Source organism: Oryctolagus cuniculus, chromosome X (assembly GCF_964237555.1).
Source record: "Oryctolagus cuniculus chromosome X, mOryCun1.1, whole genome shotgun sequence".
Lineage (NCBI taxonomy): Eukaryota > Metazoa > Chordata > Mammalia > Lagomorpha > Leporidae > Oryctolagus > Oryctolagus cuniculus.
In genome coordinates, this window is record NC_091453.1 from 10,751,098 (window position 1) to 10,764,497 (window position 13,400).

The 13,400-nt window shown below is 46.1% G+C and overlaps 1 protein-coding gene across 8 annotated transcripts in view; it reads right to left on the bottom strand.

Moving 5' to 3' along the window:
• Window positions 1-1,911: 1,911 nt before the first annotated feature.
• The window catches only part of PCYT1B (phosphate cytidylyltransferase 1B, choline), a 123,564-nt gene continuing 112,075 nt past the window's right edge, over window positions 1,912-13,400 (bottom strand). For all 8 annotated transcript variants that reach the window (XM_051827647.2, XM_070067216.1, XM_008272466.4 and 5 more), the window contains one exon: window positions 1,912-5,706. In XM_051827647.2, coding sequence (XP_051683607.1) covers window positions 5,494-5,706 — 213 coding nt within the window. In that variant the 3' untranslated portion in view covers window positions 1,912-5,493. The remainder of the gene's footprint in view (window positions 5,707-13,400) is intronic.

Consider the following 13,400-nt stretch of genomic DNA (forward strand, 5'->3'; position numbering starts at 1 on the left):
TGTACTGGGTCATGTACATGAGAAATGGTCTTTTCTTTGGACATAAATTTTATTGTGATAAGGTTATTTGCAAATAGAGTAAATTAAAAAGGTCCCTCTGGAGAGAGTCATGTGCAATATACTCTTTCAAGTATGGATTCATTAATTGCTTTTAAATGGAAAATAACAAAAAATTTTAGTTGTTTCTAACCCGTCACAAGAACTCTGCTTTTATGAATACATAACCTTGCAAATTAAGTCATTCTCCCCACACCACCCACCCAAGAAATTATCAAGTTAAAAGAATAGAAATTGCTTATAGAAGACAGTACAAGTGAGTGCTACTGTATTTCTCTGTTTCCCACATTTGGTCAACTGAGATTCAGACAATATGGTGTCTTTTCCAAAATACAAATCATTGCAGAAGGGCTTTACATAAGGGTTAGTTAGCACCCACAGATATTGGTGCTCTTAGTGATATTTCAGACTTTACTGGTTATTTATTGGATTTTGCTTGATGGATTCTTAAATAATTTGATCACTAGGTATACTATAATGCTTATAAACTGTTACACGCTGTCTGAAAAGCATCTCCATGGGAGTCTTATAGCTCCTGCTGAATACCTGCAGAAGTTGTTTAAAATTTCAACCCCAGTAGCCTATGAGGACTGCAGTACAAGAGGATTGTGGGGTGTGTGTGTGTGTGTGTGTGTGTAAACATCTGTGATCATGTACATTTTTTTCTCAGGAGTTGTGTTGATTTACAAAGATGAATTCTCTCTGGTACAAATTTCAAGATTCTTAAGTATGAGTCTTATTATACCTTAAAATTGTTTTACCCTTGAGAACATGTTTGAGGATCATGAAAGACAAGAAGAAACCTACAACTGTTGCTTGAAATAAAACCTGTCAAGAATGTGTATGATCTGTGTGGCAAAGTAAAGAAATATGGTCTATGAATCATAACTATTCCATTTCTAAAATCATTTCCTTGCTGACTGCAGGCCTGGCTTTATTCTTCCTACAGCCTAGGCCAGTGTCAGAATTGTGGTCATTTCGAAGAGCAAAACTTCTGCAGATGGAATTAATGTAAGCATAAGCACAATTCTCAAAACACAGACATAGGCCTTCATTGTTGACATCTGGGGCCTGGATTGAGGGTCTCCCCCTGTCTATGCAACTCTCAGTTGATCACAGGAGCTTTTCCCCAAAGATGGGAAAGCGGTCCAGATGACCCCTTTTCAAAGTTGAGGTCCACTTGAAAGCCTTCTGTCAAGTGGCAAGAAAAGAAAGGTGGAAGGCACCCAAGAGCCTCCGTGTGGAGTCTGAGGCGGGAACCCGTCACCAACCCTGTCAGTGGTGGAGGCCCCAGAAGACTAGGGGCGCCCTTTGCAGCTTTCCACTTTGCTTCTGTCCCTTCAGTGACAGCCTTGGGGGTGGGGGTGGGGGGCCGGGTGGGAGCTGCTGGGGGAGGGGGTACGGAGGTGGGAGAAGCTTCAGGACAGTGCAGGCTGCGTCAAAAATTTAGACACAGGTAAAGAGGAATCTCAGATGCCATTTTATTCAAATCCTTCACTTTACAAAAGCAGACACCAAGGCCAGAGAAATGAAGTGGTTTGGCCAAGGTTACACATCAACAAATGGTGCAGCCTCCAGTTCAGGGGCCTGACTGGGCTCAGCACTTAGCCTCCCCTCCTCCTGGCTCTTCCTAGTCAGCTCTTAAGTAAGATGTGAGTCCTTTGGCACCTCCGGGACCTCGCCCTGGCCTGCACAGCCGGGTCTGATCCTTCTGAAGCGTGGGGCCACAGCCAAGCACAGGCAGGCCCGGGGCCAGCCCACCGCTGCAGTGCCCGTAGCTTTCTGCACATTGAGCTAGAGCTCAGAAATAGGAACACCCAGCGGCACACTTGGAAGAAGCATGACAAGCAAAAGTGCAATTCTGCATCCCTTTATTTATAAATGAGTTGGGAAGGCTGTGTTTCATTTGGGGGCAGGAGCGGGATGGGAGCGGGGGTGGCATGGGAACGCAGGGTGGGGAGCTGATTCCAGAAGTTTGCGATATTCAGCACCACAGCAAATGCTTGGGCCTAAGGTCATGCGTGAACCCAGGCGCGTGGTCTTTTTGTCTTATATGTACAGCACAGTCTCAAGTGTGTATGCTCTTCTTATGGCTTTGTCCCTGGACACATTGCAGTGACACAACAAAACACTACAGGAGAGTAGATGGTGCAAATGCCTCAGGAGCTATTTCTTTTGTTAAAAAAAATATCTGACAGCCAACACGAGTGCAGAAGGGATGTCTGAGAAACGGGCACCTCTTTGCTAGAGTCAGTCTCAGCTGATTCAGCTGAGCCTGTGACGTCATTTCGCATCTCTCCCTGGGGGGATGACCAGGTGCTAAAATAAGTCCTTGAGATGGAGAGAAAATAAATCTATGCTCTTCCTGTCCCTCCGTCAAAGGATGGACTCATAGTATCTAGCAGCCTAAGGCAGAGGGGAGCAAGCTTGCAGTCCCGCTGCTGTGTCTTTTTCTGAGCAAGGCAGAAGCCAGGCTGCCGTTGGTGTCTTGTTTGTCTTGTAGCTGCCTTTCCTTGGCATCTGTAGGGTCCTGGTGCCCAGGAGCTTGCTTGCCAGAAACAGGCCATTCAGTGTGACTGTGGCGTTATAATTGTACCCAAGTTTCTTAGCTGGAGGATGGCTAAATGTATGACTTCAGGGTCTCCCATAAGGACAACATGGGGAAGCTAGCAAGGCAGGAACCCCACACCCTGCATGGGTATCCATAACCCTGGAGATATATATCAGGAGTCCTAGTTCTTTACCTGTTGGAGGCGTGATAACACTTGAAAGGGAGCAGAAAATAAGTCCCCTCCCACTGCCGCCTGACTTGAGACCCATGCTCTCCCATCTTCACAACCTGCCCCTTCCACAATCCAAAATTGCGGTCTTGTGGCTCTCACAATCTGGACCTTCGTTCCTTTTCCACGGCAAAGGGGATCTCTGTCCTTGCTTTCTGTAATTTCTGCTTACCTCTCTCAGCTTTAACTCACTCTAGAACGATAAACCTCTGGGAGCAGGAAGGTGGCTGAGGGTTGGGGAGAAGCTAGAAGAGACAGAGATGGCCATGAGATAGCAAAAGGTGGGTTGCAGAGTGTTTAATTCCTTGTCAGTAGGCTCCTAGCCTTGGCAGGGTAGCGAGGTTTTCTTAGAGCTAGTAGGGTGAGATTCATGGTTTGTATTGCCGGAACATCCCTGGCATCAGTTTCCTGTAATTGGCGGCTATGGCAGCACTGTTGGATAGGTCATGTAGGTGGCACCTGTCGGTATGGGGTGTGACGTCTGCAAATTTGTCAGTCTATTACATCAACCCCACACAAGAAGCAGACTCCAGTAAAAGTGGATCTTTCTGCCCTGGGCCATGGAGTAAGAACATAAAAGGCTTTCCCAAGAGTTTCACCTATGAGGGGAGGTCCTGAAGGGGTTTAAGAGAGCAAATTTTCTTTAACCTCCTTTCTTCTCTCCAGGAACCTGTTTTCTCCCTTGTTGTTCCCTTGTTCTCCCCTACTCTTCCTCGTGCCTGGCCAGTCTCCTTGTCCCTTCATTGCTATACGTGGCAACCAGCTGAAATGGAGGGCATCTATGAACTGTTTGTCCTGGATACATGATGGAGAACAGAGGTCAAATGGGCACAATGGAAGAATGGGGCCCTTGCCTTTCTCTGTGGAGCAATAGTCTGGGTGGGCCTTGTGTCCAAAATGTTTTCTTCTCATGCGCCATGTTCCTGCCAGCACTCTGTCCCGCATGAGTACTTGGCAGAGTTCTGGGGAGAGAGAGTGAGCCAGGAATGAGGAGGTTCCAAGCCAGCTTGACCTTGTACTTTTGCTTGGCAACAAATGCCACTCCTCTCCAGGTGGCCAGGGAGGTAGTTTGACCCCAACACGAAGGGGAAAGACATGCCACTTTCATTCATGGGTTGCCCGCCTTGTCACTTAGAAAGCTGGTTCCCAAGGCCTCTGAAAAGGGATATCAGAAGAGATGCTAGGCTCTGCCCCCAAGTTGCTGGTTTGGGCCTCTGCTCAGTCAGGCCCCAGCTCTGTCTCTAACTTTACTGGGATAACCAGGCAAGATCTATTTCTATCAAAGAGTTTGGTTCCAAACTTTGTCTGCTCCTTGACCTACGTGTGATTAGGGAGCAGTAAATTCAGACAGCTCAGCAGAAGTGTTCAGAGTCTCCATCCCACTTGGCAAACTGAGGGCCAGAGATAACTGCAATAGTACCTACACCATTCAGACGCTGAGAGCCTAACTGACGCCATGGTTCTCTGCAAAGCTCTTCAGAGCCTCTCTTCACCCACCAGTATTCGGGGAGACCACAGTAATGACATATGAATTTCTTGGTTGGAACAAAACATTTCTACAGAGATCTGGGATGACCTTTTGACAAACTGCCCAAGTCACAAGGGAACCAGATGCTTCTTTAGACCAAAGATCTCAGTGGGGTATTGATATGGTGAGCAGGAGAGGAGTATATTGTAAAATGCCATCACCATAGATTCATATTGTATATGACATCCACCCTGGGGTGGCGTGTTTGAAGCATACACAGAACAGATACGTGCAGGTAGCACCCCTATCGGTACACTATCTGTTTGGTACATCAAACTGTTACTTGAGGTCTATGACGCTGTTAATTGGTCAGAAATGGGAAAGGCCATTCCATAACAGCATCTTTAAAGGAGAAGCTGGGGGAGCCATTTATCATTGCCAAACGTGGAGCTAAAGGCTCACAGCTCCTCATTTTCTATACTGCCCCATTCTTCCAAGTTTCTTTGTTGCAGGTCCCACTGATTTTAGGTACTTTCTGGGAAACAATGACATCAAACCAGTGAAGAGAGGGTACAGCCAGGAGCACAGTAGACCCTTGACACGAGGTGTTCAGGTGCATACTTGGCGGCCTTGCCACATTCCTGTCTCTGAAAAGAGCTGATGCTTTACACCAAGTATTAGTAGCTGAACCAAGAAGGTTGGAATCTGTTTTTAACTCGACTATTTCAGAAGTACTTGGTCACCTCTATTGGAAACATTTATTCTGGCAGAGCTTGGGTGGCAGGAGACAACGTGCAGGGCGCTCATGGAGCCAGAAGTAGCAGATTGGAGGAAACAGCGACTTCCACAGGTGGTTTACTTGGTAGGGTTGGGTGTAAGGACCAAAGCAGAGGACACCCCACTCAGTGCAAGTCTCCTGGGGGGTGCTCTGCCTATTTCCTTAGCAAGGTTAAAGTAGAGTGATTCTAGATGATGCTAAGAAGGTTTGTGTAGTTTGCCTGGAAACCTCCATGCCGAGCCCAAGTCCTGGGCTATGTGGACAATGAGGGAGAACTGACAGAGTTCAGAGTCCCTCTGCTGAGCCAAACAGCGCCTGTGAATCTTCCCTCCGAACACCACCCAGGCATTCCCCATGATCCCTCCCACCTCCCCGATCTGTGTGGTGTGGCTCGTGTGTGCCAGCCGCCGTTACTTCTCATCCTCATCCCCCTCACTCATGCTGCTGATGGAGGCAGAGGCTGCTTTAGGCGAGGAGGGAGGCGAGGCTTTGGCTGGCAGCCAGGAGAAGGTAGGCGATGGGGAGCGTGATGGGGACCGGCTCCTGGTCGGGCTGCTCACAGGGCTCTGCTTCGGAGATAAGGCCTGTAGCATCCGGCTACTCCTCTCCTGGAACATCTGCTTCTACAGAGGAATTTCAGAGAAGGCATCTGTTAGCAATCTGAGGTGGCGGCACAACAGAAAACAAAGGCAGCAAGGAGAGCCACCATTCCCAGACACCTGCAGCCGCCGACACAATGGTACCCTAACAACTCCATGTTGCTGAAAACCATGGTGGCAAGGAACTGGGTATCATTCAAGGGGCAGCCAGATGCTGACGCTCAAGATTGAAATCACTGGGGAACAGCGCTGTGGTGTAGTGGTCTAAGCCTCCGCCTGTGGCGCCGGCATCCCACATGGGCACTGGTTCGAGTCCCAGCTGATCCAGCTCTCTGTTATGGCCTGGGAAAGAAGTGGAAGATGGCCCAGTTCCTTGAGCCCCTGCACCCACGTGGGAGACCCAGAAGAAGCTCCTGGCTCCTGGCTTTGGATCGGCGCAGCTCCTGCCATTGCGGCCAATTGGGGAGTGAACCAGCGGATAGAAGACCTCTCTGTGTCCCTCCTCCTCCCTCTCTCTCTCCCTCTCTGTAACTCTACCTCTCAAAAAAAAAAACTTTTTTCTTGACAGTCACACATGAATTTTATTGAAAATGAGAGGCAAAGCAAGTGATCGGGACTGGCAACCGATCGGGACTGATACTCCTTACGAGTGCGGCCCCCAACAGCGGGTTACACAGCGTTCTTGTAGTATTCTGTCCACTAGGGCTCACAATTTCAAACCCCTGGTATCCAGAATAAAATGTTTTTAAAAGGTTGCAATTGCTACTGTTTCCCAAGACTCTTGCATTTTTCCTTCTACTTATAACATTAAACTGAGGATCTGTTATTTGGCAGGTAATTAATAATGTCCTAGGTACTAGGGAGGTAGGAGAAAATAAGACAAAATTCTCTGTCCTCATGAATATGAGGAGAAATCACAAAATAAACAAAATACCAGCTAAGTCAGGTGGAAATGTGTCTATGCGAAAAATCAGCGGGACAGAGGATAACAAGGGGTGGGGGAGGGGGACTGTGACTGCAAATGGGGTGCTCAAGGGGTGTGTCACTGAGAAAATGCCATTGAAGCCGAGACCTAAAAGAGGTAAGGGTGGCACCCCATAAATAGCAATCAGCAGCAGTGTGTTCTTAACAAAGAACCCTACAAAGGGAGCAGGCCATGCATGTCCAAGGACGAGCTGGAGTAGGGTCAGCTGGGAAAGGAGTGGGACAAGTCATGTAGGAGATCAGGGAGGTGACAGAGGGCTTGGCGGCCATTTTGAGAGCTCTGGGCTTCCCTCTGAGGAGAACCACATGGGCTATTCATGTTCGAGGGGAGGAGGGAGGCCTTTTGGGAGCAGTGGCCTGAGCTGGTTGGGAGGGGAGAATGTGAGGCTTATGAGGGGGTGGGAAATTGAAGCAAGCAGCAGGGGGCTGTTTTGCCATGGAGGAGAGAAACCTCTGGAGAGTGCCCCGCAAAGGAGTTGCAAAATAAGCTTTTTACTTTCAGAGGGCTGCGCTGGTTCCTGCCTGGGAACGGCCTCCAGCGAAGCCAGGGCAGGAGCAGGGAGACCAGGTAAGACTGTCACAATAAGAATGCAAGATTATGGTGGGGCCTGGACCACAGTAATGGCTGTGACAGTAATAATGAGTCATGGGCGGATTCCCAGTGTATCCCTCCCCTGTATCTTTACTAAGGTATAACAGACTCACCCCTTTAAAAGGTTATGCAGTTTGACAAATGCGTACAACCACATGACCGCCACAGTCGAGGCATAGAGGAGTTCCAGAGCCCAAATGCCCTTCTGACCCTTTGGAGTCATCCCCTGCCAGGCCCCTGGCAGCAGATCTCTTTTCTGTCCCTACAGTGAAGCCTTTTCCAAAGTGTTACTGAAGTGGGACCCTACAGTATGTGGTCTGGCTACAATTTGAAGGTAGAGCCCACAGGACTCGCTGACAGATGGGATGGTGGCACGTGGGAGGAAGAGGAATTAAAGGACTGTTTCTGGCCTGTGAGACTAGAAAGCAGTGCTACCATTTGCTGGGGTGAGGCAGACGGGCGGGGGGAGGGTTTGGCGGTGGGACCTGTTTTCCAGTTGGGGACTTGAGGTGACTGTTGCTTGGTGCTTTCAGAACTGAGACCTTCCCTGAGGCTGTCCTTCAGCTTTCTGGGAAGCCTGGTTCTGGCCTTGGCATTGCCGGTGTCCTTGGCTTCGTGCCTTTTGCCTGCTGCTCACTCCCCCAGACTCTGTTCTACTAACTTCAGAGTGTCCTAACTGTACTGAGGGGGGTCTTTCCATTGTTCATAACTGAGCTTCACCCTCACTTTGATCCAACCTTTTGATCCTAAACTAGTTGAGTATCCCTTACCTAAAATGCTTGAGACCAGAAGTACTTCAGATTTGGGATTTTTTTTTTTTTGGATTTGGAATATCTGCATATACATAATGAGAAATGTTGGGAACGGGACCCACGTCTAAACATGAAACTCATTTATGTTTCATATGCATCTGATACACATAGACTGAAGATAATTTTATACAGTATTTTTAGTGTAACTGCAGTCTATCATGTGAGCTCAGGGATGGAATTTTCCACTTCTCAATATGAAAAAAACGTTTCAGATTTTGGGTCTTCAGATCATGGATGTTCAATCTGTATTAATCCATGGTGGACTTTGCTTGCTATTTGGGTTATTCATTTTACAAACCATTCTGGAGACTCTCTGGGGACCAGGTGGGTCCTGAGCGGGGTCTCCAGTACACACACGGAAAGGGTGTAGACGAGAGAAGAGGGTCTGCCGTAAGGGCTCTGTAAGCAGGAGGTGCTTAGTAGACAGTACTGAGTACAAGCTGTGCAGCATGATGAGGCCCCCCAGTGCCATGAGGTGGCACTAGCCTGGGTCTGTAGCACCAGAGGAGGCTGGAGTTTCTCCTCAAGAGCTCTAGGAAGATTTTAATTAGGAGAAGAATATGGTTAGATTTGCATTTTAAGCATATCTTGGTGTGGGAGCATAACAGAAACCATAAAGGAAAAGATTGATGTTCAACTTTATATACATTTAAAACTTGTGTGCCTCAGCTACCACCACAAGCTTAGCGGTTAGGCTGATGGTTAGGATGCCAGCACCCCACATCAGAGTACCTGGATTCAATTCCTGGCTCTGGCACCTGATTCCACCTTCCTGCTAATACAGACCTGGAAAGACGGTAGTGATGGCCCAAGTAGTCAGGACCCTGTCACCCACCTGGGAGACATGGGCTGATTTCTCAGTTCCCAGCTTCAGCCCCGTAGCTATTGTTGGCTTTTGAGGAGTGAACTAGTGGAGGAGAGATCTCCACCTAGGATACAGCTCCCAGCTAATGTGCCTGGGCCCCTGCACCCATGTGGGAGACCTGAATAAAGCTCCTGGCTTCAAGCCTGGCCCAGTCCTGGATGTCGTGGCCATTTGGGGAGTGAACCAGCAGATAAAAGATCTCTCTCTCTCTCTGTCTCTCTCTGTGTGTGTGTATCACCCACTGCCTGTAACTCTGCCTTTCAAATAAATTTTTTAAAATCTTTAAAAGATTTTCTTCCTGAAGAGATAGAGATGTAAGTAAATATTTGCTCTGTACCTGAATGTTCGTTATCCCAGTGTCATAATAGAGAAAATGGCAAGCTCCCTAAATATGTTAGATCTTGTTCCACTACAGGATGACATACTAAACACTTGATGAAAATCAGATTCTTAAAGAATAATAATGTGAGCAAATGCTCATGAGTGATGGCAAAGTCAGAATGATTTCTGAACAGTAGAGTGTACATATGTGAACATAGAAAAAAGATCTAGGTTATACAACTGCCAAGGACATTTAGACTTATTTTAGCTTTACTTTCTAAAGTTCTGTAATGAATACACTTGGCCCTCTGTATCTGGAGGTTCTGCATCTGCAGAATTTACTGACCACAGATGAAAAATATTTGAAAAAAATTGTGTCGGTACAGAACAGGTGCAGACTCATTTTCCCCTCAATGATACAGTGTAACAACTGTTTACACAGCAGTGACATTGTGTTAGGTATTGGAAGTCATCTAGGATGAGTATATGAGGGTATGTATAGGTTATACGCAAGTCTCATGCCATTTTATCTCAGGGACTAGAGCAGCTATAGATTTTGGTATCCTCAGAGTCCTGGAACTGATCCCCTGAGGATACCGAGGGACAACTACTTACTATTTTTATCAACATAAAGAAGTATTATGATAGGCAAAAAGATCAGGTAACCCTAGCATGCAGGTTAGGAGGAAGAATAAGCATTGCCTTAAGGACGTGAGTGAGAAAAGAGGCCTCAGTTATCAGTTCCCCCAGGCATCATTTTCCCTTTCTAAACGCTAGCCCATTACTGTCCAGAGCCCCAAGTTTCCTGTAGCAGATAGCATGGAGATGTTTGCTGATCGCTAAGATCCTTTCCAGATTTAAAATTCTACATGTCAACGAATACGCCAATTATGTACCTTCCATTAAGAGCGCTGATGATTCTGCAAAAGACATTCAGACCACTGTCAAAATCAAACAAACAAAAAATAGCACAGTACAACAGCATTACCTTAGATTAAGCCCATTTAGGAGACAAAATCAAATGCCAAAGGACTGGGTGGCCTATTATTAACAGCAACATTAAAAAAATGCTTGAACTCCTGGCAGGCACTTTAAAATATGTGTTTGTATTACTGTAATCTTTAAGCATATTTTTAGTGGCAGCCATTAGCCCTCCTGCTGTTAATGGATTGTCAGCATTTCCATTAGAGGCCCACTTTCTAAGAAATCTACAACTTAGCTGCTCTAGTTTGAATCAAACTCATAACTGAGAATATTCTGCTGAAGGGGGATGCTAGAATTTGAATCCTTAATGATAAACAATGGTGTCACATTTCATAAAATGTGGTATCCGTGCGAAACAGCTCGGGGCCTGGGATCTGTTTTTGGTGCATTTGGAAGGGTGGTTTCCTTGCGAAGGAGCTGAAATCAATCTGGTCAGGAGACAGTTTGTAATGAGTTTCCTGGGAAGAAAAGCACTTTAGAAATATAACAAATAATGAAGACTATGGCATGGCATTTTCAAGGAGAAAAGGTATTTAAATTCAGTCTTTGACTGTATTAAGAGGTTTCCATTTATAAAGTTTTCCCCCAAGAAAATAATCCACTTATAGTCCTGTCCATATAAAAGTAATTTTCTATTTCCCTCCTACAAAGTTTTCCCTTTTAAGAAGTACTTAACATCTAGTGAGGCAGTAAATGTCTTCACAAATGCCTTTAAAGGTTTCAGTATTTCAAATATATTCTGAAATATCTTCCAAAAAGATGGAAAAAATCCAGGTAAAGTCTGGGGTGGACCCCTGAAACTGAAGAAGATGGAAGGGCTCAAGCTTCAGTTTTGGCCAAATCAAGAAACAAGAGGGGCTCTTGTTGTGGCACAGCAGGCTAACCTACCATCTTCAGACCAGCATCCCACATCAGAGTGCTAGTTAGAGTCCCAGCTGCTCTGTTTCCAATCCAGCTCCTTGCTAATGCACCTGGAAAGGCAGAGGAGGATGGCCCCCTCCCGCCCATGTGGGAGACCCAGACCGGGTTTCTGGCTCCTGGTTTTGGCCTGGCCCAGCCTCAGTCATTGCAGCCACTTAAGGAGTGAACCAGCAGATGGCAGATCAATCAATCTCAATTCATTCTGTGTGTGTGTGTGTGTGTGTGTGTGTGTGTGTGTGTCTGTGTCTGTAACTGCCTTTCAAATAAATAAGTCAATCTTAAACAACAACAATAAACCCTTAGAGTGCGGGTACACTGCTCTAAGGTCCTTAAAGTATGAACCAATTTAATCCTCCCAACATCCCTAGGAGTCCTAGGAAGTAAACTACAATTACTTCCCCCCGTGACAGATGTTGAGACAGGCCCAGAGAGGCAAAAGAACTTGGCTAAGGCCACCCAGCCATGAAGTGAGTCCTTGCTCATCACTAACTCTTGTAATTAGCCACTTTTAAATAAGAATCTTTTCATGTTTACTCACATTTTATTGTGCATTTAAAGATAATGTTTAATATCAATTATGAAAAAGTTTTCAGCTGTATTTTGTATCTCTTTTCTGGAAATCAAAGTCTTAAAAATCAGCAGTGCCTAAAATTGTGGCTATTATAAAAAATGGGTGAATATATGGAGAATTTAGAACTGTTGTTTATATATTGCTGGTGGGAATATAAAATAGTGCAGCCTCAGGAAGTTAAACATATAATCCAGCAATTCCACTTCTGAGTATATATCCAAAGAGCTGAAAGCAGGTATTCAAACAGATATGTTCACAGCATTGACATTCATAATGGCATTATTCACAACTGCCAAAAAGATGGCAACAACCCAAATGTCCATCAGTGGAAGACTGGACAAGCAAGACGTGGTACATACATGGACTGTTACTCAGGGAAGGAAATTCTGGCACATGCAACAACATGGATGACCTTTGGGAACATGACTAAATGAAATAAGCCAGACACAAAAGGACAAATACTGTTTAATTCTACTTACATGAGGGATTTAGAGTAGTCAGATCCATAGAGACAGAAAGTAGAATAAAGTGGTTAGGGACTGGGGGGTAGAGGAGCTGTGAAGTTGTTTAGTGGATACAGTTTAGGGCAATGAAAAAGTTTTGGGGGCCAGCATTGTGGCAGAACAGGTAAAGCTGCCGCCTCCAACACTTGTATCCTATATGGGCGCTGGTTCAAGTCCTGGCTGCTCCACTCCAATCCAACTCCCTGCTAATTGCCTGAGAAAAGAAGCAGAAGATGGCCCATGTCTTTGGACTCCTACTACCCATGTGGGAGACCTGGACAAAGCTCCTGGTTCCTGGCTTTGGCCTGGCCCAGTGCCGGTTGTTACGGCCATCTAGGGACTGGACCAGTAGATGGAAAAATCTCTATCTCTGTCTCTCTCTGTTTCTCTGTCTCTCTCTGTGTAACTCTGACTTTCAAAATAAATAAAATCTTTTTTAAAAGTTCTGGAGATGGATGGTGGTGATGGTTGCACAATGTCAATGTACTTAATATCACTGAATTCCATGTAGTTTGTCAAAATTGCAGATTTTATATTATGTATATATTTGCCAAAATTTTAAAGAATTCTCACACTATGTCAATCTGTTCTTTCCAAAATGAAACTACCTAGTCAGGTTTCTCACAAAGGGTATTATTCGTTTATATCAGATGGCAATGCCTGTTGGATTCGCAGAGGAATCAGTGAGACTGATAAGATGGATCGATGAGAGGCCGGCACCGTGGCTCACTAGGCTGATCCTCTGCCTGCGGCGCCAGCACCCCAAGTTCTAGTCCTGGTCAGGGCACCGGATTCTGTCCCTGTTGCTCCTCTTCCAGTCCAGCTCTCTGGCCTGGGAAGGCAGTGGAGGATGGCCCAAGTGCTTGGGCCCTGCACCTGCATGGGAGACCAGGAGGACGCACCTGGCTCCTGGCTTCGGATCAGTGCAGTGCGCTGGCCATAGCGGCCATTTGTGGGGTGAACCAACAGAAAAGGAAGAGCTTTCTCTCTGTCTCTCTCTCTGTCACTGTCTAACTCTGCTTGTCAAAAAGAAAAAAAAAAAGATGGAGCGATGAGAGTTTGCTGATCTAACTAAAAAAACTTGCAACTGACTTAAGTTCATTTGTTCCTGCTGCATAAGGAAAGGGTCTATGTTCACATGGAAAAGTAGACCCACTTCACCTTA